The sequence below is a fragment of the Mobula birostris genome, chromosome 8 (genome assembly GCF_030028105.1).
Source record: "Mobula birostris isolate sMobBir1 chromosome 8, sMobBir1.hap1, whole genome shotgun sequence".
NCBI classification, from domain to species: Eukaryota; Metazoa; Chordata; class Chondrichthyes; order Myliobatiformes; family Myliobatidae; genus Mobula; species Mobula birostris.
The window spans coordinates 96,212,223-96,238,553 of record NC_092377.1 but is presented as its reverse complement, the minus strand read 5'-3'; the positions used below and the strand labels follow the sequence as shown (position 1 = coordinate 96,238,553).

General features: G+C 45.1%; 1 protein-coding gene across 9 annotated transcripts in view; it reads left to right on the top strand.

The window, feature by feature from the left end:
* Positions 1–26,331, top strand: part of dzank1 (double zinc ribbon and ankyrin repeat domains 1) — a 133,784-nt gene that overhangs the window by 103,218 nt on the left and 4,235 nt on the right. For all 9 annotated transcript variants that reach the window (XM_072265731.1, XM_072265723.1, XM_072265722.1 and 6 more), the window contains 4 exons: positions 17,806–17,909; positions 19,514–19,588; positions 22,218–22,317; positions 23,598–23,692. In XM_072265731.1, the coding sequence (XP_072121832.1) occupies positions 17,806–17,909; positions 19,514–19,588; positions 22,218–22,317; positions 23,598–23,692 (374 nt within the window). The remainder of the gene's footprint in view (positions 1–17,805; positions 17,910–19,513; positions 19,589–22,217; positions 22,318–23,597; positions 23,693–26,331) is intronic.

Genomic DNA, 26,331 nt, shown 5'->3' with positions numbered 1-26,331 from the left:
GTTGTGTAACGAACCAGATTTGATTACTGAGCTTAAGGTAAAGTAAACTTGGGAGGCAGATAGAATTCACCCTGCAGTTTGGAAGGAAGATGAAGCCAGATGTATTGATATTACAGTAGAGTTAGGGAATTACAGAGGCATGAGAGAGGAGCTGGCCAAAGTTGATCAGAAGGGGGCACTATCAGGAGTGAGAGCAGAACAGCAATGGCTGGAGTTTCTGAGGGCAATTTGAAAGGTAGAGGAACATCCATTTGGAAAACAGTGAGGAGGAATGTCTTTAGCCAGACGGTGTAAAATCTGCAGGATTCATTGCCACAGGCAGCTGTGGAGGCCAGATCACTGGCTGCTTTAAGACTGAGGTTGATAGGCACTTGATTAGTCAGGGTGTCAGAGATTACAGGGAGAAGGCAGGAGAATAGGGTGGACAGGGATAATAAATCAGCCATGACGGAATGACAGAGCATACTCCATGTGCCAGCTGGTTTAATTCTGATTGATCACCACTTATTTCTCCATTGGTTGATGTTAGCATGTCCCAAGGTACCACATAAATGGAAGTCTTTCTTATTCTGTTGTTTCCCTAGACGACAACGAGCTGAGCCACCCTGAGAGTGCCCGGGGGGCTACATTTGGTTTAAGTTCATTAGAGCAATATTCAGTGACTGTTTAATTAAATATGAAGTATTAAAAACAATAAATATCTAACCAGGGCATTTGTTTAATCAAGAGACTTAACATAATGTATTCTTAAGTATTACTAACTCAGCTTATTCGTTGTTTGAACTTGTAAGTACCTAGAGGTAGAATTTTCTCCATATGATTACACTCAGTTTGTGCTACTTGGATTACACCATGTTTCTTGTTCTATTCATTTCCATATTTACAACATTAAAATCTTTATTAAGCTAGTCTTCATCTGACAGTCTCATAGAACAAAGTGGACTCCTTTACTTCTTTAAAGAACTACTCCTTGATGTATCATGAGAGAAATTTCTCTAGCCAGAGCATGGTGAATCTGTGGAATTCATTACTACAGACGGTTGTGAAGGCCATGTCATTCAGTATATTGAAAGTGGAGATTGATAAGTTCTTGATTAAACAGGATGTCAAAGGTTACTGGGAGAAGACAGGAAAATTCTGCTACTATGTGTTATGGTCTTATGGAGAGGTAGCCTGCTGCAGTCTCACCTTTACAGCCTAAAATGGCTTTTTCTGCAAAGGGTTCATATTCTCAACTTTTGAAATTTCTGACTTTAAATAAAAAGGCCATGAAAGGTATAATATAAATGTACATTTAAATGATTTTTGGAAAGGTTTCACTGGTGTTCTCCAATCAGTTTCTTACTCAGTTAAATATTTTCTTGATTGAGGTAGGCAGGCAGTCACGGGAGTTAGATAAGTGGGTGACAGTCAGGAGAGGGAAGGGCAAAAGACTACCCTCTAGATACTACCCCAGTGGCTGGGACTTTTGTTAAAGTACCCCAGTACTTCAGCAAAAGTACTCCTGCTTGAGTACTGTTGGGGAGACAGCCAACCTGGGGGAAGCAACAGTGGCCGTGCTCTGGCACAGAGTCTGGCCCTGTGGCTCAGAAGGGTAGGGAAAGGAAGAGAATGGCAGCAGTGATAGGGGTCTCTATAGTTAAGGGGTCAGACAGGTGATTCTGTGGACGCAGGAAAGAAACACGGATGGTAGTTTGCCTCCCAGGTGCCAGGGTTTGGGATGTTTCTGATCACGTCCCCGATATCCTGAAGTGGGAAGGAGAACAGCCAGAGGTCATGGTACATATTGGTACCAACGACGCAGGTAGGGAAAGGGAGGAGGTCCTGAAAACAAATGACAGGGAGTTAGGAAGGAAGTTGAGAAGCAGGACCACAAAGGTAGTAATCTCGGGATTACTGCCTGTGCCACATGACAGAATAGAGTAGGAATAGAATGGGTGAAGGATAAATGTGTGGCTGAGGGATTGGAGCAGAGGGCAGGGATTCAGATTTCTGGATTGGGACCTCTTTTGGGGCAGGTGTGGCCCGTACAAAAAGGACGGGTTGCACTTGAATCCCAAGGGGACCAATATACTGCCGGAGAGGTTTGCAAAGGCTATTGGGGAGAGTTTAAACAAGAATTGCTGGGGGGTGGGAACCGAACTGAAGAAACGGAGGAAGAGGCAGTTGGCTCACAAATAGAGAAAGCTTGGAGAGAATGCAAGAGGGAGGATAGGCAGGTGATAGAAAAGGGACGCATTCAGACCGATGGTTTGAGATGTGTCTATTTTAATGCAAGGAGTATTATGGACAAAGTGGATGAGCTTAGAATGTGGATCAGTATTTGGAGCTATGATGTGGTGGCCATTACAGAGGCTTGGACGGCTCAGGGGCAGGAATGGTTACTTTGAGTGCCAGGCTTAGATGTTTCAGAAAGGACGGAGAGAGGCAGAAGAGGTGGGGGCGTGGAACTGCTGATCGGAGATAGTGTCACGGCTGCAGAAAAGGAGAAAATCATGGAGAGGTTGTCTACAGAGTCTCTGTGGATGGAAGTTAGGAACAGTAAGGGGTCAATAACTCTACCGGGTGTTTTTTATAGACCATTCAATAGTAACAGGAACATTGAGGAGCAGATAGGGAGACAGATTCTGGAAAGGTGTGATAATAACAGGGTTGTTGTTCTTGATTTCCCAAATATCAATTGGCATCTCCCAAGAGTGAGGGGTTTAGATAGGGTGGAGTTTGTTACGTGTGTTCAGGAAGGTTTCTTGACACAATATGTAGAGAAGCCTATAAGAGAAGGCTGTGCTTAATCTGGTGTTGGGAAATGAACCTGGTCAGATGTCAGGTCTCTCAGTGGGAGAACATTTTGGGGATAGTGATCACAATTCTATCTCATTTACCATAGCATTGGAGAGAGATAGGAACAGACAAGTTAGGAAAGCATTTGACTAGAGTAAGGGGAAATATGAGGCTAACAAGCAGGAACTTGGAAGCATAAATTTGGAACAGATGTTCTCAGGGGAACATACGGAAGAAATGTGGCAAATGTTCAGGGGATATTTGCTTGGAGTTCTGCATAGGTATGTTCCAATGAGACAGCGAAAGGATGGTAGGGTACAGGAACCGTGGTGTACAAAGGCTGTTGTAAATCTAGTCAAGAAGAAAAGAAGAGCTTTGAAAAGGTTCAAAAAATGATAGAGATCTAGAAGGTTATAAGGCTAGCAGGAAGGAGCTTAAGAATGAAATTAGGAGAGCCAGAAGGGGCCATGGGAAGGCCTTGATGGACAGGATTAAGGAAAACCCCAAGGCAAGTATGTGAAGAGCAAGAGGATAAGATGTGAGAGAATAGGACCAATCAAGTGTGACAGTGGAAAAGTGTGTATGGAACTGGAGGAGATGGCTGAGGTACTTAATGAATACTTTACTTCAGTATTCACTGTGGAAAAGGATCTTGGCGATTGTAGTGATGACTTGAGCATGTAGATATGCTTGAGCATGTAGATATTAAGGAAGAGGATTGCTGGAGCTTTTGGAAAGTATCGTTGGATAAATAACCAGGACTGGATGAGATGCACCCCAGGCTACTGTGGGAGGTGAGGGAGGGGATTGCTGAGCCTCTGGCGATGATCTTTGCATCATCAATGGGGATGGGAGAGGTTCTGGAGGATTGGAGGGTTGCAGATGTTGTTCCCTTATTCAAGAAAGGGCGTAGAGATAGCCCAGGAAATTATAGACCAGTGAGTCTTACTTCAGTGGTTGGTAAGTTGATGGAGAAGATCCTGAGGGGCAGCATTTATGAACATTTGGAGAGGCATAATATGATTAGGAATAGTCAGCATGGCTTTGTCAAAAGCAGGTTGTGCCTTAGGAGCTTGATTGAATTTTTTTGAGGATGTGACTAAACACATTGATGAAGGTAGAGCAGTAGATGTAGTGTAAATGGATTTCAGCAAGGCATTTGATAAAGCACCCCATGCAAGGCTTATTGAGAAAGTAGGGAGGCATGGGATCCAAGGGGACATTGCTTTGTGGATCCAGAACTGGCTTGCCCACAGAAGGCAAAGAGTGGTTGTAGATGGGTCATATTCTGCGTGGAGGTCGGTGACCAGTGGTATGCCTCCGGGATCTGTTCTGGGGCCCCTACTCTTCGTGATTTTTTATAAATAACCCGGATGTGGAAGTGGAGGGATGGGTTAGTAAATTTGCTGATGACACAAAGGTTGGGGGTGTTGTGGATAGTGTGGAGGGCTGTCAGAGGTTACAGCGGGACATCAATAGGATGCAAAACTGGGCTGAGAAGTGGCAGATGGAGTTCAACCCAGATCAGTGTGAGGTAGTTCATTTTGGTAGGTCAAATATGATGGCAGAATTTAGTATTAATGGTAAGACTCTTGGCAGTGTGGAGGACCAGAGGAATCTTGATCGATAGGACATTCAAAGCTGCTGCGCAGGTTGACTCTGTGGTTAAGAAGGCATATGGTGCATTGGACTTCATCAATCGTGGGATTGAGTTTAAGAGCTGAGAGGTAATGTTGCAGCTATATAGGATCCTGGTTAGACCCCACTTGGAGTACTGTCCTCAATTCTGGTCGCCTCACTACAGGAAGGATGTGGAAACCATAGAAAGGGTGCAAAAAAGATTTACGAGGATGTTGCCTAGATTGGGGAGCATGCCTTATGAGAATAGGTTGAGTGAACCCGGCCCTTTTCTCCTTGGAGTGATGGAGGATGAGAGGTGACCTGATAGAGGTGTATAAGACGATGAGAGACATTGATTGTGTGGATAGTCAGAGGCTTTTTCCCAGGGCTGAAATGGCTAGCACGAGAGGGCACAGTTTTAAGGTGCTTCTAAGTAGGTACAGAGGAGATGTGAAGGGTAAGTTTTTTATGCAGAGAGTGGTGAATGTGTGAAATGGGCTGCTGGCGACAGTGGTGGAGGCGGATACAATAGGGTCTTTTAAGAGACTCCTGGATAGGTACATGGAGCTTAGGAAAATAGAGGGCTATGGATAACCCTAGGTCATTTCTCAGGTAAGGATATGTTCAGCACAGCTTTGTGGGCCGAAGGACCTGTATTGTGCTGTAGGTTTTCTACGTCCTACGTTTCTGTGAGTCATAGAGCCATATGGCACAGACATGGGCACTTCATCCCACTGTTTCTATGCCGTCCATAAACCACCTACGTACATTAATCCTTTACCCTCCCCAAACCCTCATCTACCTCCCTAATTGTACCACTCGTCCATCCACTGGGAACAATGTTTTTTTTTAAACAGTGGCCAATTAATCTGCTAGCCTGCAGATCTTTGGGATGTAGGAGGAAGCCAGAGGAAGCCCCAGAGGGTACAGGGAGAAGGCAGGGGGTGGCGGTGAATGGAAGAATTGGATCAGCCCATGACTGAATGGCTGAGCAGACTCGATGGGCCAAATGACCTACCTCTGCTCCTATATCTTATATATGTGTGTTCTTACTGATATTCATGTGTGTTTGTTGAATTGTATGCATCTAGCCGTGGCATCGTGGGGGAGGTGGGCTTCAGGACTCATTACGTGATTGTAACCTTGTGTGTGACTTTGCACCTTCACCCTGTCATAATGTTGTCTCATCTGGCTGTATTCATGAGTAATCGTATATGGTTAAATGACGATTAAATGAATTGGATTGAAATCCAGCTGCTAGTGTGAATCTGCTGGCAAAGCCTGTTCCAGCTTGTGCCCAGTGTAGGAATATCAAGGCCATTTCAGTAGAAGAACCGCTACTTCTAGCAAGGGTGAGTATTATTTCAGAGCAACACACTCAAAATGCTGGAGGAACTCAGCAGGTCAGGCAGTATCTACGGAAGTGAATAAATAGCTGACGTTTCGGCGGAGTCCCTTCAACAGGACCGGAAAGGAAGGGGGAAGAGGCTAGAATAAGACCATGGGGGAGGGGAAGGAGCTCAAACCAGCAGGTGACAGGTGAGACCAGCTCATGGGGGAGGGGAGGATGACGTAAAAAGCTGGGCGTGATAGCTCATCCTCCTTCCCTTTCTTCTGTGGTCCACTCTCCTCTCCTATCAGATTCCTTCTTCTGCAGCCCCTCACCTTTTCCACATCTCACCCCCCCACCATCTTACTTCACCCCTCTCCCATGGTGTGCTTCATAACCAACCTGTCGAAGCGCTTCATCACATACCACCAGAGTACAGTCACTGAGGCAGGTTATCACGATCTTCTTGGGCACCGGTATTATTGAAGTCTGCTGGAAGCAGGCGGGTACCTCAGACTGCCGAAGCGAGAGGCCGACATTGCCAGTAGACAGTGCAGCCAGCTGGTGAGCCCAGGCCGTCAGTACTCAGCCTGCACCACTGTAGCAGGGAAGGCCAACCCTGAGAAGGGTGCATTCAGTTTGGAGAGACTGATGGGTTAAGTAAGTAGACCAAGAGTTAGCAAATGTAGGAAAATGTGAAGCTCTTCATTTTGGAGAAAAAACTCTTTATTTAACTGAAGAGGTTACAGACAGCTGCAAGTTGAATTACTACTTCTTCATGTATAAAATGGAGATCCTTGCCCATAAAACACAGGGGCTGAATCCTTGGGCATATTCAGTGCTTAGATAGAAGGGAATTAAAGGCTGGGACAGGAAAGTTAAAGATAGTACAGCTGTCATCTTAATGAACAGTGAAGCAGGCTCTATCCTTTCCTATATCTTATTTCTCAGTATTTTTGAGTGTTTTAATATTAACTTTTTTTAATAGTATTTGTATGTTTTTGAATGACATTGAGGATTTGAGTACTCAGGATGTGCGCAGCACAACTGGCAGGTGTGTTTACAGACAATTTTAATCTCTCCCTCTCCCAGTGCAGAGTGCCCTCTTGCTTCAAATTATCCACCATTGTCCCTGTACCAAAAAAGACCAAGGTAACATGCCTGAACGACTGGCATCCTGTCACACTCACCGCAATAATGAGCAAATACTTTGAGAGGCTGGTCAAGGACTACATCTGTAGCATGCTACCACCCTCACTGGACCCCCTACAATTCACCTACTGACACAATCGATCGACAGATGACGTAATAGCCACAGCTCTACACATCCTTCAGTAGTTGCATAGACACCTAAAGAGCAGACTGTCTGTTGGATGGAAACGAGCAACAACTCTGATAGAGGCAGATGCCGAGTTTTTAAGCTCACCAGTGGGAGGTGGTGCTTTAGCACTGCCGGCCCACCACCTCAAGAGAGTCTTAATCATAAGTGGGCTGAAACTCCTGAAGACAGGTGGCAGATCAACTGATGATCCCACTGCTGATAGTGCAGGACAGTTAACATCTTAGTCCAGGTGTATTTTCAATTCTTACTGCCCTTACACATTTGGAGAAGAAGGATGCTTATGTGAGAATGCTGTTCTTGGTCTGCAGTTCAGCATTCAACACCATAATTCCATCCAGACTCGACAGGAAGCTCAGAGACCTTGGCCTTGACTCTGTCTTATGCAGCTGGATCCTGGATTTCCTGTCAGATCACCGGCAGGTGGTAAGAGTGGGCTCCCTCACCTCCACCCCTCTGACTCTCAACACAGGAGCCCCTCAGGGCTGTGTACTAAATCCCCTCATTTTCACCCATGACTGTGTCGCCACCCACAGCTCTAATTTGCTAATTAAATTTGCCGACAACATTACATTGATTGGCCTAATCTCAAACAATAATGAGGTGGCCTACAGGGAAGAAATCATCACCCTGACACAGTGATGTCAAGAAAACAACCTCTCCATCAATGTCGCAGAAACAAGGGAGCTGGTTGTGGACGACAGGAGGAATGGAGACAGGCTAACCCCTATCGACGTCAGTGGATCTGGGGTTGAGAGGGTGAGCAGCTTCAAGTTCCTCGGCATCCACATCCCCAAGGACCTCATGTGGTCTGTACACACCAGCTGTGTGGTGAAAAAGGCACAACAGCACCTCTTTCACCTCAGACAGCTGAGGAAGTTTGCTATGGGCCCCCAGATCCTAAAAACTTTCTACAGGGGCACAATTGAGAGCATCCTGACTGGCTGCATCACTGCCTGGTATGGGAACTGTAATTCCCTTAATCGCAGGACTCTGCAGAGAGTGGTGCGGACAGCCCAGCGCATCTGTTGTTGTGGACTTCTCATGATGCTGGACATTTACAAAGACAGGTGTGAAAAAAGGGCCCGAAGGATCATTGGGGATCTGAGTCACCCCAACCACAATCTATTCCAGCTGCTACCGTCTGGGAAATGGCCCTGGAACAGCTTCTTCCAGCAGGCCATCAGAATGATTAACTCACACTGATTTGAGTGTATTTCTATGTTACATTGACTGTTCTAATTATTATAAGTTATTATAAATTACTATGATTGCACATTGTACATTTAGACGGAGACGTAACGTAAAGAATTTTACTCCTCGTGTATGTGAAGGATGTAAGAAATTCAGTTCATTTTCTGTGGTAGATTTGACATGCAGTTAAACATACAGGTGTGGATTTTCATAGTCAGGGCTTGTTCTGTCTCCTGCTTGGTGTAGATACATATTTACCATGCAAATATGAGTAGCTAACCACAATAGAAAGTACAGCCCATTGTGCAAATAATAATAAACACTAGCATCCACCCCTAATAAAAATGTTGTTAATTGAGATGCCCATGGCTGTGTGACCAGCTTCTGCTCTAACTCTATCCACAAGTTTGCAAATGATCCACGGTAATGGCAGCAACTCAAATAATGATGAGTCAGAGTACAGGAAGGAGATGGAGAGCCCAGTGACGTGATGTGCTGACAGTAACCTTTCTCTCAAAGTCATCAAGACAAAAGAAATGATGGTTGATCTTTGGAGGGGCTGGTGGGGTAGTGCACATTCTGTTTACGGCAACAATGTTGAGGTTGAGAGTTTCAAGTTCCAAGGAGCAACCATCACCAGTAACCTGTCCTGGTCAAAGCACATTGATGTCACATCCAAGGATGGTCACCAGCATCCCTATTTCAGAGTTGCTGGTGAACGCAGCAGGCCAGGCAGCATCTCTATGAAGAGGTACAGTCGACGTTTCAGGCCGTGACCCTTCGTCAGGACTAACTGAAGGAAGAGTGAGTAAGGGATTTGAGAGGGGGAGGGGGAGATCCAAAATGATAGGAGAAGACAGGAGGGGGAGGGATGGAGCCAAGAGCTGGACAGGTGATAGGCAAAGGGGATATGAGAGGATCATGGGACAGGAGGCCCAGGGAGAAAGAAAAGGGGGAGGGGAGCCCAGAGGATGGGCAAGGGGTATAGTCAGAGGGACAGAGGGAGGTAAAGAAGGGAGAGAAAAACAATGTGCATATATAAATAAATAACAGATGGGGTACGAGGGGGAGGTGCAGCATTAGCGGAAGTTAGAGAAGTCGATGTTCACGCCATCAGGTTGGAGGCTACCCAGACGAAATATAAGGTGTTGTTCCTCCAACCTGAGTGTGGCTTCATCTTTACAGTAGAGGAGGCCGTGGACAGACATATCAGAATGGGAATGGGATGGGGAATTAAAATGTGTGGCCACTGGGAGATCCTGCTTTCTCTGGCAGACAGAGCGTAGGTGTTCAGCGAAACGATCTCCCAGTCTGCATCAGGTCTCGCCAATATATAGAAGGCCACATTGGGAGCACCGGACGCAGTATATCACCCCAGCCGACTCACAGGTGAAGTGTCGCCTCACCTGGAAGGTCTGTCTGGGGCCCTGAATGGTGGTGAGGGAGGAAGTGTAAGGGCATGTGTAGCACTTGTTCCGCTTACAAGGATAAGTGCCAGGAGGGAGATCAGTGGGGAGGGATGGGGGGGACAAATGGACAAGGGAGTCACATAGGGAGCGATCCCTGCGGAAAGCAGAGAGGGATGGGGGAGGGAAAGATGTGCTTAGTGGTGGGATCCTGTTGGAGGTGGCGGAAGTTACGGAGAATAATATGTTGGACCCGGAGGCTGGTAGGGTGGTAGGTGAGGACAAGGGGAACCCTATTCCTAGCGGGGTGGCGGGAGGATGGAGTGAGAGCAGATGTGCGTGAAATGGGGGAGATGCGTTTGAGAGCAGAGTTGGTGGTGAAGGAAGGGAAGCCCCTTTCTTTAAAAAAGGAGGACATCTCCCTTGTTCTGGAATGAAAAGCCTCATCCTGAGAGCAGATGCGGCGGAGACGGAGGAATTGCGAGAAGGGGATGGCATTTTTGCAAGAGACAGGGTGAGAAGAGGAATAGTCCAGATAGCTGTGAGAGTCAGTAGGCTTATAGTAGACATCAGTAGATAAGCTGTCTCCAGAGGCAGAGACAGAAAGATCCAGAAAGGGGAGGGAGGTGTCAGAAATGGACCAGGTAACTTGAGGGCAGGGTGAAAGTTGGAGGCAAAGTTAATAAAGTCAACGAGCTCAGCATGCGTGCAGGAAGCAGCGCCAATGCAGCTGTCGATGTAGTGAAGGAAAAGTGGGGGATAGATACCAGTATAGGCTTGGAACATGGATTGTTTCACAACAACAAAAAGGCAGGCATAGCTGGGACCCATACGGGTGCCCATAGCTACACCCTTAGTTTGGAGGAAGTGGGAGGAGCCAAAGGAGAAATTATTAAGAGTAAGGACTAATTCTGCGAGACGGAGCAGAGTGGTGGTAGAGGGGAACTGGTTAGGTCTGGAATCCAAAAAGAAGTGGAGAACTTTGAGACCTTCCTGATGGGGGATGGAAGTATATAGGGACTGGACATCCATGGTGAAAATAAAGCGGTGGGGGCCAGGGAACTTAAAATCATTGAAAAGTTTAAGAGCGTGAGAAGTGTCACGAACATAGGTAGGAAGGGATTGAACAAGGGGGGACAAAACAGTGTCGAGGTATGCAGAAACGAGTTCGGTGGGGCAGGAGCAAGGTGAGACAAGAGGTCTGCCAGGACAGGCAGGTTTGTGGATTTTGGGTAGGAGGTAGAAACGGGAAGTGCGAGGTGTGGGAACTATAAGGTTGGTACAATGGATGGGAGATCCCCTGAGCGGATAAAGTCGGTGATGTTGTGGGAGACAATGGCCTGGTGCTCCTTAGTGGGGTCACGATCGAGGGGTAAATAAGAGGAGGTATTTGCAAGTTGTCGCTGTGTCTCGGCAAGGTAGAGGTCAGTACGCCAGACAACAACAGCACCCCCCTTATCGGCAGGTTTTATAGTAAGGTTAGGATTAGTGCGGAGGGAGTGGAGAGCAGAGCGTTCCGAAGGAGTGAGGTTGGAATGGGAACAAGGTGCGGTGAAGTTGAGACGGTTGATGTCCCATCGGCAGTTAATAATAAAGAGATCCAGAGCAGGCAGAAGACCAGAGCGGGGTGTCCATGAAGAAGAGGAGGGTTGAAGACGGGAGAGGGGTCATCGGTGGGGGTGGAAGAGTCCTTGCCGAAGAAATAGGCTCGGAGATGGAGACGGCGGAAGAAAAGTTCCACATCATGGCGAACGCGGAACTTGCTGAGGTGTGGGCGAAGAGGGACAAAGGTGAGGCCCTTACTGAGGACCGAGCGTTCTGCCTCTGACAGCTGGAGGTCGGAGGGGATGGTAAAGACCCGGCACGGATGAGAGCTGAGATCAGAGGGGGGAGGGGAGAGGCTGGGGGTGTCAGTGGAGAGGGGAGGGTTGGGGTGAGAGGAAGATGGAGCCTCTGAGGGCCCAGGAGCTGACGGTGGGATCTGAAGGAGACGGGGTTGCAGAGTGGTGGTGGGAGAAGGGGAGACAGGGGTCACAATGGCAGCACATAAAGACCCGGCCTGGAGTTCAAGGCTGTAGTCTCTTACTAGCTCTTCTTTCAGTTAGTCCTGACGAAGGGTCTCGTCCCGAAACGTCAATTGTACCTCTTCCTAGAGATGCTGCCTGGCCTGCTGCGTTCACCAGCAACTTTGATGTGTGTTGCTTGAATTTCCAGCATCTGCAGAATTCCTTGTGTTTGAGCATCCCTATTTCCTCAGGTTTACTAAAGAAATTTAGCATGTCCCCTTTGACCCTTGATAATTATTGATGCATCATAGTAAGCATCCCAGCTGAATGCATAATGGCCTGGTTTGGTCACTATCCTGCTTGTGGCTGCAAGAAACTGCATAAAGCTGTGGGCATAGTTCAGCACATCATGGAAACCAGCCTCCCCTCTATAACACCATCAGACATAGAAGCAGAATTCGGCCATTTGGACCCTCAGGTCTGCCCTACCATTTCATCATGGCAGATCCAATTTTTCTCTCAGGCCCAACCTCCTGCCTTCTCCCCGTATCCCTTCATGCCCTGACCAAATATCTATCAACCTGTGCCTTAAATATACATAAACACTTGGCCTCCACAGCAGCCTGTAGCAAAGAATTCCACAGATTCACCACTCTCTGACTAAAGGGTCAAAGAACACTGAGGCTGTCTACAAGAAGGGTCAGAGCCGTCTCTATTTCCTGAGGAGACTGAGGTCCTTTAGCATCTGCTGGACAATGCTGAGGATGTTCTATGAGTCTGTGGTGGCCAGTACTATCATGTTTGCTGTTGTGTGCTGGGGCAGCAGGCTAAGGGTAGCAGACACCAGCAGGATCAACAAACTCATTCGTAAGGCCAGTGATGTTGTGGGGATGGAACTGGACTCTCTGATGGTGGTGTCTGAAAAGAGGATGCTGTCCAAGTTGCATGCCATCTCGGACAATGTCTCCCATCCACTACATAATGTACTGGTTGGGCACAGGAGTACATTCAGCCAGAGACTCATACCACCGAGATGCAACACAGAGCGTCATAGGATGTCATTCCTGCCTGTGGCCATCAAACTTTACAACTCCTCCCTTGGAGGGTCAGACACTCTGAGCCAATAGGCTGGTCCTGGACTTATTTCCTGGCATAATTTACATATTTCTATTTAACTATTTATGGTTTTATTACTATTTAATTATTTATAGTGCAACTGTAACGAAAACCAATTTCCCCCAGGATCAATAAAGTATGACTATGTCTATGAAATACCTCCTCATCTCCGTTCTAAAAGGATGCCCCTCTGTTTTGAGGCTGTCTCCTCCGGTCTTAGACTCTCCCACCATAGAAAACATCCCCTCCACATCCACTTTATCGAGGCCTTTCACCATTCGATAGGTTTCGATGAGGTCACCCCTCATTCTTCTGAATTCCAGTGAATACAGGCCCAGAGCCATCAAACGCCTTTCATAGGACAAGTCATTCAATCCTGGAATCATTTTCTTGAACCTCCTTTGAACCTTCTGCAGTTTCAGCACATCCTTTCTGAGATAAGAGCCCCAAACCTGCTCACAATGCTCCAAGTGAGGCTTCACCAGTGCTTCGTAAAGTTTCAACATTACATCCTTGCTTTTATATTCTAGTTCTCTTGAAATGAATGCTATCGTTGCATTTGCCTTCCTCACCACAGACTCAATCTGCACATTATTCTTTAGGGAATCCTGCACAAGGACTCCCAAGACTTCTTGCACTTCTGTTTTTTTGTATTTTCTCTCCATTTAAAAAACAGTCAAACTTTTCATTTCTCCTACCAAAGTGCATGACCATACACTTCCTGACACTGTATTCCATCTGCCATTTCTTTACCCTTTCTCCTAATCTGTCTAAGTCCTTCTGTAGCCTAACTACTTCCTCAAAACCACCTGTCCCTCCATTTATCTTCATATCGTCTGCATACTTTGCAACAAAGTCATCAATTCCAACGTCCAAATCATTGACATATAAAATAAAAAGAATCAGTCCCAACATAGCCCCTGTGGAACACCACTATTCACCAGCAACCGACCAGAAAAGGTTCCTTTTATTCCTATTCTTTGCCTCCTGCCAATCAGCCACTGCTTTATCCGTGCTAGTATCTTTCCTGTAATACCATGGGCTCATAGCTCATAACAGCCTCATGTGTGGCGCCTTGTGAAAGGCCTTCTGAAAATCCAAGTATACATCAACTGATTTTCCTTTGTCTATGCTGTTTGTTATTTCTTCAAAGAATTCCAACAGATTTGTCAGGCAAGGTTTTTCCTTGCGGAAACCATTGCCGACTACGTCCTATTTTATCATGTGCCTCCAAGTACTCTGACAACTCATTCTTAATAATCAATTCCAACATCTTTCCAACCACTGAGGTCAGACTAACTGGCCTATAATTTCTTTGCTTCTGCCTCTCTCCCTTCTTGAAGAATGGAGTGATATTTGTAATTTTCCAATCTCTGGAACCATTCCAGAATCTAGTGACTCTTGAAAGATTATTACTAATGCATCCACAATCTCTTCAGCTACTTCTTTCAGAACTCTGGGGTGTGCACGTTCTGGACTAGATGACTTATCTATCTTTAAACCTTTCAGTTTTTAAAGAACCTTCTCTCTAGTAATGGTAACTTCACACACTTCATGACCCCTAACACCTGAAGCTTCCACCATACCGCTGGTGTCTTCCACAGTGAAGATTGATTTAAAATACTCATTCAGTTCATCCGCCGTTTCACTGTCCCCCAGTACAGCCTCTCCAGCATTATTTTCCAGCAGTCCAATATCCACTCTCACCTCTCTTTTACACTTCAGGTATCTGAAGAAACTTTTGGTATCCTCATTAATATTATTGGCTAGCTTACTTTCATATTCCATCTTTACCTTCTTAATGACTTTTTTTTATTTGCCTTCTATTGTTTTTTAAAGCTTCCCAATCCTCTAACTTCCCACTAATCTTTCCTCTATATTATGCCCTCTCTTTGTCTTTTATGTTGGCTTTGACTTCTCTTGTTAGCCATGGTAGTGTCATCTTTCCTTTAGAATACTTCTTCCTCTTTGGGATGTGTATATCCTCTGCCTTCCGAATTGCTTCTAGAAGTCCCAGCCATTGCTGCTCTGCCACCATCCCTGCCAGTGTTCCTTTCCAGTCAATTCTGACCAACTCCTCTATCACGTCCACACGAGGAAATCTGCAGATGCTGGAATTTCAAGCAACACACCTAAAAGTTGCTGGTGAACGCAGCAGGCCAGGCAGCATCTCTAGGAAGAGGTACAGTCGACGTTTTGGGCTGAGACCCTTCGTCAGGGCTAACTCAGTCCTGATGAAGGGTCTCAGCCCAAAACGTCCACTGTACCTCTTCCTAGAGATGCTGCCTGGCCTGCTGCGTTCACCAGCAACTTTTAGGTGTGTTGCTCCTCTATCATGTCTCTGTAATTCCCTTTATTCCACTGTAATGCTGATATATCTGACTTTAGCTTCTCTTTTTCAAATTTCAGAGTGAACTCGATCATATTATGATCACTTGACCCTAAGGGTTCTTCTACCTTAAGCTGTCTAATCAATTCTGGCTCATTGCACAGCACCCAGTCCAGAGTAGCTGATCCCCTCGTGGGCTCAACCATGAGCTGCTCTAAAAAGCCACTTCGTAGGCATTCTAGAAATTTCCCGTCCTGTAATCCAGCACCAACCTGATTTTCCCAATCTACCTACATATCGAAAACCCCTATTACTATTGTGACATTGGCCTTTTGGCATGCATTTTCTAGCTCCCATTGTAATTTGTAGGCTACATCCTTAGTACTATTTGGGGGTCTGTATACAACTCCCATCAGGGTTTCTTTACCCCTGCGTTTCCTTAGTTCTATCCACAACGATTCAACATCTTCTGACCCTATGTCACCACTTTTTAATGATTTGATATGATTCTTCACCAGCAGAGCAACGCTGCCCCCTCTGCCTTCCTGGCTATCCTTTCAATACAATGTGAATCCTTGGACAGTAAGCTTCCAGCTATGATTTTTCAGCCATGACTCAGTGATGCCTATAACATCACACCTACCGATCTGCAACTGTGTCGCAAGTTTATTCTGTATGTAAGGCTGGAAGACATAGGACAGAATTAATCCATTCATCTCATTGACTGCCATTTAATCATGGCTGATTTATTTTCCCTCTCAACCCTACTTTTCCCATAACCTCTGATACCCTTTACTAATTAAGTATCTCTTTTAAATATACCCAATGACTGGCTACGTTAATCTATGAGTACAGTCCATCATTCATCAATAACTCCATTGGCATGATGATCGCAAGGTAAACTTAGCTGGCAGGTGGGAAACTATGTTTACCTTGACGAATCCTCCCCGCATGCCTATACTGTGAACAAGTTGCTCCATCGACAGCCCTTGCAATCCACAGCCTGTAATTTTCCTTTGGGAGTTGTGCTGTTGTACCGTGTTTTTCTGGTATCCTGAAGGATCCCGTGAACTGGACTCTCAAGAATGCAAGTACGGCCATGGTGGAGTGGACTTCAGGCCAGACAAACAAACCAATGTTTAGCCCATTTAAGTTCCCAGCCAGTTTTAAAGGATGAAGGTGTTGAGATTTTGAACCGGTGTTCAGCTCACTTCTGCACGTCAGCCAGGATCCCCACCGGAGCCCGTCCAGTCGGCGCTGAACTGACTCTGAGGCTGTGGCCTGCAGACCACGGGCTCCTGAACCGGCTGCACTCTCACCTCGGCGTTGGCCTGGCTTCGTGGCTGTGGGCTCGCTTTCAGGAACTCTGCAGTCCATGTTCTGTGTGTTGTTTGTTTACTGTTTCTAATGTTTGCACGATTTGTTCTTTTGTCACACAATGGATGTTCGATGGTCTTTGTTGTGTGAGACTTTTCATGAATTTTCCTTTGTTTTGTGGCTGCCTGACGAAGGGTCTCGGCCCAAAACATCGACTGTACCTCTTCCTAGAGATGCAGTCAAGGTTGTATATGGTATCAGTACTTTAGTAGTAAATTTACTTTGATAGCAGTGTGGACCTGATCTAACCCCCACTGTCCTGTTGTACTCTCACCCATGTGTGCCTCATCTTACTGCAGCTGTCAGGTCGTGTTCTGAAGGATACTAGTCTGCCCAGTTACACCCTCACCAGCACACTGGAACCTGTGCACTCCCATCGTCCTGGGTAACCCTGGGAAGCCCCATCTCTGCTTCCATGAGTTTCTGATGTTTCTGGTGATTTCTACTATTGATCGGAGTTGTTAATTCAATAAAAGCAATACCATTTCTGCTGTCTTCTGTTAAAACTCTTACAGTGGAAAGATTAAGCCCAATTTCTCTTATCCACCAAGTCTTCACAAGCACAACCCTCCCCTCCATGTTGAGCTCCATCATGTGTGAGGAGCTAATGGACTTCTTTGTCACCACAAACAATATTATCCCAAAAGCATCTAATGTGAGCTGTGAGCTTTGAGCTTTCTCTGGCTTCCCTCTTACCCCTGGGCTCAAATGTCTGAGCTCCAACCCCTGCTGTTTCAACCCTGTGCTATCTTCCAATTTCCCTTCTTGGCCCCGATGCTAACAAAGGTCCCTGTCCTTAAAGTGGTTTTTAAACCTTGTCTCATTAACCAACATTTAAATTACCAATTATAATATTCAAGTGGCTCAGTGTCAAACTTTGTTCATTAATATTCCGGTGAACTATTTGTGAAAAAAGACTGTAATGTAAATATCAGATTTAAAAAAAGTAAATGCTGGAAATAGTCAAATTGAACAATTCTGATGTATGGTCTCAACCCAAAATGTCAACCATCCATTTTCCACAGCAGATGCTGCCTGACCTGCTGAGTTCTTCCAGTCTTTTGTTGTTTAATTGTGGTGTGAAGTTGGAAATGTTAGCCATCTCCTAGCAGATCCTGCCTACTGAGTATGCCCAGTATTTTCTGCATTAGGCCAATATTTTCACTATTTAGCTCTTCTTGTAATATAGTCTAGACATTTTTGTTTCTATATTTTTATAACCTTCTCTGCTGTTACTTACTTTCAGTAATATTAATGGCTGAGTCTAAGGTGCCCAAATGATTTCTCACCTTTTTCTTCATATGCAGGCTATTGGAGAATGCAGTTGGATCACATCTGTGCACATCTGCGCAGTTATGCACATAACAACACTGAATTTCGAGCTCTTATTGGAGAACCTCAAATGGGAAAAGTAAGTAAACAAAAGCTCTGGAACAGTTCCAGGGAAGTTGATTTAATGGTTAAACAAAAGTCATCAAACTTACTTTTAGACAATGCTTTCCCACAATTGTAAACCCTGCAAGGGGATTCCTGAAAGAGACCAGGCATTCTGCCACCAAAAAGTCCTAAAATAGGGTGTCAGACTGTAGCACCTAAAACACCACGTAATAATGGGGCCAAGTAGTCTCAAAAACATCAGTGTTTCAGTCCAAGTCGTTGACTGTCTATTTCCCGGATTCTGCCTGACTCACTGAGCTCCTCCAGTAGTTTGATTTTTAGATCAGATCTGTAGTCCCTGTCACACCTAGTTATGGGCAGTGAGAGCAATTGAACAAGGCCATCCCCGTCCTTCTTTGTCCCAGCAAGATAGTGGTAGAGACCAGGCTGAAATGGAGGGCTTTGACAAGGTCCCACATAGGAGGTTGGTCAAGAAGTTTTAGTCACTTGACATTCAGGATGAGGTAGTAAATTGGATGTAACATTAGATTCACAGGAGAAGCCAGAGAGTAACTGTAGCTGCTTGCTTCTCTGACTGGGAGCCTGTGACTAGTGGTGTGCCCCAGGGATCAGTGCAGGGTCCATTGTTTGTCATCTATATCAATGATTTTGATAATAATGTGGTGAACTTGATCAGATTGGGGGTGTACTGGACAACCAGGAAGACTATCAGAGCTCTCAGGGGTTTGGGACCAGCTGGAAAAATGGGCTGAAAGATGGCAAATGGAATTTAAGTGTAAGATGTTTCACTTTGGGAGGACAGATCAGGGTAGGAATTACACAGTGAACGGTAGGGCACTGAGGAGCGTAGTAGATCTTGAAAGTGGGTTCACAGATAGATAGGGTCATACAGAGAGCTTTTGGAACATTGGCCTTCATAAATCAGGACATTGAATACAGGAGTTAGAATGTAATGTTGAAGTTGTATAAGATGTTGGTGAAGCCAAATTTGGAGTATTGTGGTCACCAACCTCCAGAAAAGAGTACAGATAAAACTTACAAGGATGTTATCGGGATTCGAGGACCTGAGTTATAGGGAAAGGTTGAACAGGTTAGGACTTTATTTCCTGGAGTTCAGGAGAAAGAGGGGAGATTTGATGGAAGGAGACATAATTGTAAGGGTAAATGCAAGCAGGCTCTTTCCACTGAAGTTGGATGAGACTACAACTAGAGGCCATGAGCTAAGGGTGAAAGGTGAAATGTCTAAGGGGGAGCTTCTTCACTCAGAGGGTGGTGAGAGTGTGGAACAAGCTGCCAGCAGAACTGGTGCATGCGGATTCAATTGCAACATTTAATAGAAGTTTGGATAGGTACGTGGATGGGAGGGATAATGGAGAGCTGTGGTCCATGTGCCGGTCGATGAGACAAGACAGAGGCCTATTTCTGTGCTGCAGTGCTCTGTGACTCCTCTGCCTACACCAGCTCCCTTATCTGTTTCCATGCAACGCCTCCTCTCCCCTCCTATGGTTTGTTTGCTCCAGATTCTAGCATCTGTGTCCATGTCTGCATACGGATCATGGTTTTCATTTAAAGAACAATTATATGGCATTAATTGTGATCTTCTCTGTGTCCTGGCAGATCACATCAGCTACAGTCCATGAAGATGGTTATGAGCTCAGCCTCCAACTGAACTTTGTCCTTGCAGGGAATAAGGTCAGTTTGGGTAGGGAGGAAATAGTTAGATTGATCTTACAGAAGGTTTTAACGTCGCCTCAACATCATGGGCTGAAGCACCGGTACCGTGCTGTAATGTTCTGTGTTTTATATTCTATATTCTGAGTTCTGTGAACCTGCAAAGGTTAGGAGAATGGGCAAAAAGTGGCATATGGAATACAGTGTCGGGAAATGTTGCTCATGCACTTTGGCAGAAGTAATAAAAGCGCAGACTATTTTTTATATGTGAAGAAAATTCAGAAATCAGAAGTGCAAGGGGACTTGGGAGTCCTCATGCAGGATTTTCTAAAGGTTAACTTGCAGGTTGAGCTGGTAGTAAGGAAGGTAAATGCAATGTTAGCATTTGTTTCAAGTGGAATTAAATATAAAAGCAAGGATGTAATATTGGGACTTAAAAGGGCATTAGGCAGACCACATTTGGGAGTATTATTCTAAGAAAGGATGTGTTGGCATTGGAGAGGGTCTAGAGAGGGTTCATGAGAATGATCCCAGGAATGAAAGGCTTATTATATGAGGATCATTTGATGTCTCCGAGCCTGTATTCACCAGAGTTTAGAAAACGAGGGGGATCTCATTGAAACCTATTGAATATTGAAAGGCCCAGATGGAGTGAATATGGAGAGGATGTTTCCTATAGTGGGTGAGTCTTGGACCAGAGAGCAAAGCCTCAGAATACAAGGACATCCCTTTTGAACAGAGATGAGAAAGAATTCCTTTAGCTAGAGGGTGGTGAATATATGGAATTTGTTACACAGATGGCTGTGGAGGCCAAGTCATTAAAGTGGAGATTGATAGGTTCTTAGTCAGGGCGTCAAAGGCTATGGGGTGAAGGCAGGAGAATGGGGTTGAGAAGGACAATAAATTGTCCTCATGATGGAATGGTAGAGCAGACTTGATCAGCCAAACGGTCTAATTCTGCTCCAATGTGTTTCTTATGGTGTCTTAAGGTCTTTGACAAGGTTCCACGTGGTAAGTTGGTTGAGAAGGTTAGTGTGCATGGGACGCAGGGTGAAATAGCAAGTTGGATGCAAAATTGGTTTGGTCTTGGGATGCGTGGGGTGAAGGAGGTTGCAACAGTTTTAGATGAAACTGGAAGCAAATACCAGATGGAATTCAACTTGGGTAATTGCAAAATGATGCACTTTGGGAAGTTAAACCAGGACAGGATATACACAGTGAGTAGCAGGGCCGTAGAAAGTCTTACTGAACACGAGACTTGGGTATAAGTAGTGGTGACGCGGGTAAACAATGGTGAACAAGGTGCACAGTACGTTTGCCATCATTAACCTAGGTATTGAGTATTCGAATTGGGATGTCATGTTACAATTGTACATTTGTTAGGCTGCATTTGGATTATCGTGTGCATTTCTAGTAACCGCAGTACTGAGTGGATGTGATTACATTAGAGATGGTACAGAAAAGATTCACAGTAGTGTTACCAAGACGACAGGGCTTGAGTGATGGACATTTGATAGAGGAAGAAAGGATGTGCTGACATTGGAGAGGGTTCAAAGGAGGTTCACGATGATGATTCCAGGATTGAAAGGCTTGTCATATGAGGAGCGTTTGATGGCTCTGGGCCTCTATTCATTGGAATTCAGAAGAATGAGGGAGATCTCATTGAAACCTATCTTATGTTGAAGGGCCTCAGTAGAATGGATGTTTCCTATGCTGGGAGAGTCTAATACCAGAGGACGCAGTCTCAGATTAGAGGGGTGTCCTTTTAGAACGGAGATGAGGAGGAATTCATTTAGCCATAGAGAGGTAACTCTGTGGAATTCGTTGCCACAGGCAGTTGTGACAGGCAAGTCATTGGGTATATTTAAAGCAGGGATGGATAGATTCTTGATTAGCCAGGGCATGAAAGGATATGGGGAGAAGGCAGGAGATTGGGCCTGAGAGGGAAAATGGATCAGCCATGATGAAATGGAGGAGCAGATCAATGAGCCAAATGGCCTAATTCTGCTCATATATCTTATTGTGAATAATTTATAGAAGTTTATAAAATTATGAGAGGCAGAGATAGAGAAGGTAATCAGTCTTTTTACCAGGGTAGGGGAGTCCAAAACTAGAGGTCACAGGTTTAAGGCAAGAGGGAAAAGCTTTACAGGGGATCAGAGGTACAAGCTGTTCAAAGAGTAGAATTAGTGGTAGAGACGGGTACGTGGATAGCAAGGGTTTAGAAGGATGTAGGCCAAATGCAGGCAAATAGGTCCAGCTTGGATAGATATCTTGGTCAACGTGGACCACTTGGGAGCTCTGTGACTATAGATAAAATGCTGGAAATAATCTATGGATCAGGAGGGGAAGCGGTCCAGTTGCCATTCTTCCTTAGTGGGATTTGAACTCATTGGTTCTACAGGGACATATTTTCTGTTTCAAGAGCACTGAATGTTAGTCATGTCACTCATGCACTGTGTATCACTAGAGCTGCAAATTAACTCATGCTTTGGGAAATACTAAAGTCTGACACCAAGAATGTACTACGAAGCCCTGAGGAGGTCCATATTCGACAAAGCAGTTGGTGAACCTAAAGTTATTGGAAGCTTACTGTGATATTAGTGCTTTCCTTCTATGCTTTTTGTGTTTTTTTCCCTTCTTCCAACAGAACCTACTAACTAGAAACTCGGCAAAGATTTCAGAGAGCAACTACCTTAGCAGCGAAACTGAGGGGAGAGACCTGCTGTACGGCAGTCTGACTAGTCTGGGTAAATTTCCCCGTTTCACAGTGTTCTGTGAGCTGGAGCAAATGAGAGGATGGTATTCAGCGGACAAAATTCCAGCAAGTAAAACCAGTGTGACATCACCTTGTTGGTATTTTGCTGTGAAAGGTATCAGTGGGAGGAGTGAGCTGGGTGATGCCTGGTTCAGTGTGAACTGTTTCAATCCAGAAACAAGTACCACCTGAACCAGCCTCACAACACAAGTCCCAGAATTTCTCAACTAAGAGGGCACTAGGGTACACTTCACCTGCGTCCTCTAACGCAGAGTTTTTGGAATAGAGCAACTGATAATTTGAAAAGCTCGTTATAATTGATGAACTGGTCCACTCTACTCTTATGCCTTTGCATTAACTGTGCGTGGTTTATGTACTTGGGCACAGATTACTTGTTACTATACTGTCCTTTGCTGCCGCTCTTGGCAAGGAGCTTGTCCATTGTCTCCGTAACCTCGTAGGTTTCCTCTCACATCCCAAAGACATGCAGGCTAGTAGGTTCCGTGGTCACATGGGTGTAATTGGGCAGTGTGGACCTGATGGGTCGGAAAGCCTGTTACCGTGCTGTATCTCTAAATAGAAAAAAGAATATTGTCATATTTACTAGTTGTGCTCTCTTGAATCTAGTAATGGTCCTTGCAATATCCACCTCTGAGCAACAGAATATAGTGTGTGTCTTAATGTCATCTGTGGTCTTGGATATACCACTTAATGTTCCTCAGTCTAATTAATTACCATAAATGATGATAAACTCATATCTGTGTATAGCTCTCTGGGGAAAATCATATGCCACATCCCACCATTTAGACCTTCCAGTTACCCTGTCTTGCCTAGAAATTGAACTTAAATCTACGTGTTTGTATGTTGTTTTGTATGTAAGCATTGGATCGCTTATGTTTATTATCAGCTCAGTTAATGAACATGAGGAGACAGGATCAGTCACTGTTTGGCATACCTGACATTTCCAGCAGTCTAAAACTGGATCTGTACTGGGTTGGTCCTGTATTGCTTTACCCTACATTCGCATTTTAAAGTTCCCAAATAAACCAGGCACATGGTAGTTCAACAGCAAGGGCAAGCTTTGTGCTCAGGGGGTTTTACTACTGTGAATCAAATTAAATCTCTGAATCATTTTCCAGTTTTCACAAAAGAGACTCTCAAAAGTTAACATGTATAACTCCTAATTTCTGCTGAGGAACTGCCTGTGTTGTTCAAAGTTTTAGGTGTAAATGGCCCTGTTGTCATCTCTCTCTGTAATGTTCCTGTTTCCAGGTAGTGAGCATCAGTCAAACAGAGCAGACACCTCCAAGAAGCCGAAAAAATCGTGGAGGAAAAAAGAAGTGTTGGTGAAAGAAGACAGGCTGCCAGTCAGTACCTTTCACAGTAACTCTCGTGTACTGTTCAGTCCTGACACTTGGGATCCCTTTAGATTATGTAATGAGATGTATCAGAGTTCTGTGCTCATGATGAGCAAAGACCGGACAAACAAAACAGGACCTCCCCCCCCCCCCCCCCCCACAAACCACTAAACACTTTTCAAATCTTTCTTCCAATTTCTGTTATTCCATTTATGTACCAACATATTTTATGGTTTTGTTTCCAAATGAGCCAACTCTTGAGTTAAAGAACGGGTCAGATTTGTCAGACACATTAGTTCAGGAGTCCCTCAGACCAATCAGTCTCTCAGTCCATGTGGATTCCAGCGGAACTACCACCCAGATCCTGCAGCAGCCTAGGCCCGACTCCCAGATCCTGCCCATGATAGAACTTTATGGCAGAAAGCAGTTATACGTTTTGAATACTTTACATCAGTTTGATATTTTAAATAATTTATAATTTAGGGTGCCATGAATTATGCTGTAGATGTAGAACCTACGTATTGAGCAGAGCTGGGGACAGAGCTCTCCATGGGTTTCAGGGCTGGATCTGAGCCTACGCTGCTGGGCTCCAGGTAACATCTGTGTTCCCAGTTCTGCTCTCCGTAAATCTTGTGCCATGAATCTGTAGCAGGTTCCTGTGCACCCATCGATGCGGACTGTAACATTGTGGACCTTGCCACAATATCCATGGATAGAGAGGTGGAGAGAATAAAGGCTAACAGTTTCCCCAATTGCAATGAATTTGCCAGGCAATTGTTAAACAGCTTCTCTTTATTAAGCTCTTTTAATGACCTAAAACATCACACCGCACAGGACTTGCTCCGTGCAGTGAATTAAGTCACGGCCTAAAAAGAAACACACTTAAAGAGTCTCGACCTAAAACATTGACTGTCCATCTCCCTGCTGCCTGACCCAGATTTTCTCCAGCAGTTTGATTTGTTGTCTCTGACTACACATTGTGCAGAGGCCTTTCCTGTGCAGTCTCCTGCCACCGTGCATAGCAATGATTCCACAGAGTGTGTACTGTGCCGTGACTGGAGTGGGCAGAAATGGTGTGAGGCTGAGTTTTGAGTATCTCGTTGAGTGGGAGATTATTATGGTTGAAAGAGACAAAGGAGACAACCTGCTGGAGGAAATCAGCATCTGTGGGGACAAAGGAACAGTCAACATTTTTGGGTGGGGTGAGAGTGGACTGTAGAAACGGGGAGAGGAACTGTGGAGCAGGGGATAGCTCAGCTGGAGAAATGACTGGATCTGGATTACTCAAGGTATCCACCTGGAGACTTCTGACTGCTGCCGGTTGTCCAGGAAGGGTCAGACTCCTCACACAATCACAGAGCACATATTTGCTTGAACTGGCCGAAGGGGACAGCAGAGTTTCACACCAGATTGTAACAAAAATTAATGCTGAATGCCTTGTTACCTCAATGGCATTCAACAAACACCTACAGGATCCACACTGTAGTTCCATTAAGTGCACAGCCAGTGCATTAAATAGCCACTGGGATTTAATGGTGTAACATGCATGTTAGACTTTCCATTAAATCTGGTGTCAGCTGCTGCAGAGAAGCTCTGGTATTTCCCCCATGTGATTTAATCAGATTTCTCTGCAGACAAACCAAAGACACGTATTTTAGGAATCCACCTTACCATTACTGTAATTTTAAAAAAGCCAGATCAGGCCGCTTCTGTGCACTGGGTCAGAAGCAGGCATCTCCAGTATATACTGTTTGAATTTCAGATTTCCAGCATTTGCTTTTCATTTGTCCAGCTGGTTAATTCCATGGAGCAGATGGTGGAGATGGTACAGATGTCCCAACTTCCAACATCTGCTATCTCCCTGCACACTCTGCTTTCTGCTTCCCTCCACAAATGGGGCAACAATTAAAATCAAATAATTAAAAAAAGAAAAAAAAACATATTTTCTCCCAGCCCATTTCTGGGCTCAGTCCTGACTGTTCCTGCTGACGTAACTTCAACCACTGACTGACCAGACCCTGCACCCTGCAATGGATGGCCTCACACCAGACTCCCCACAACCAAAGTCAAGCCCGTGCCTCGTTGTCAGTCACTCTTGCTCACAGTGGTTCGAGTACAAGGTAATGAGCGTCTTTGACGTACCCACGATGGAGTTGGGATCTTTGCTGAGCTTTGGCCATCAGCAGGCAGACAATACAGTATTTCATTGCAGTGGTGACCCCACTGAAGTTGCACATACTGCAGGCCAGGCCGGGTCAGAGCACCTGGGAAGGTTTCCTTTGTTGCTGATGTTAATTAACTAATTAGATTATTACAGCACTCTGCCAGTTTAATTACCATCTTTACAGTAAATGCATTTTTCCCAATTAACTGATTTCAAATTCATATTGCTTCATTTAGACTGAGCCTCTGAATTAGTATTACTCGCCAACTCTGAGCTGATCTGATCCCACAACCTGTGGATCACTTTCAAAAACTTGACAACTCATTCTCGGTATTATTTATTTATTTTTTATTTGCAGTTTGTCTTGTGCATTTTGGTTGTTTTTTAGTCTTTGGAGTGTACTGTTTCATTGACCCTACTGTATTTCTTTATTCTGTAAATGTTTGTATGAAAATTAATGGCAAGGTAGTATATGGTGACATCG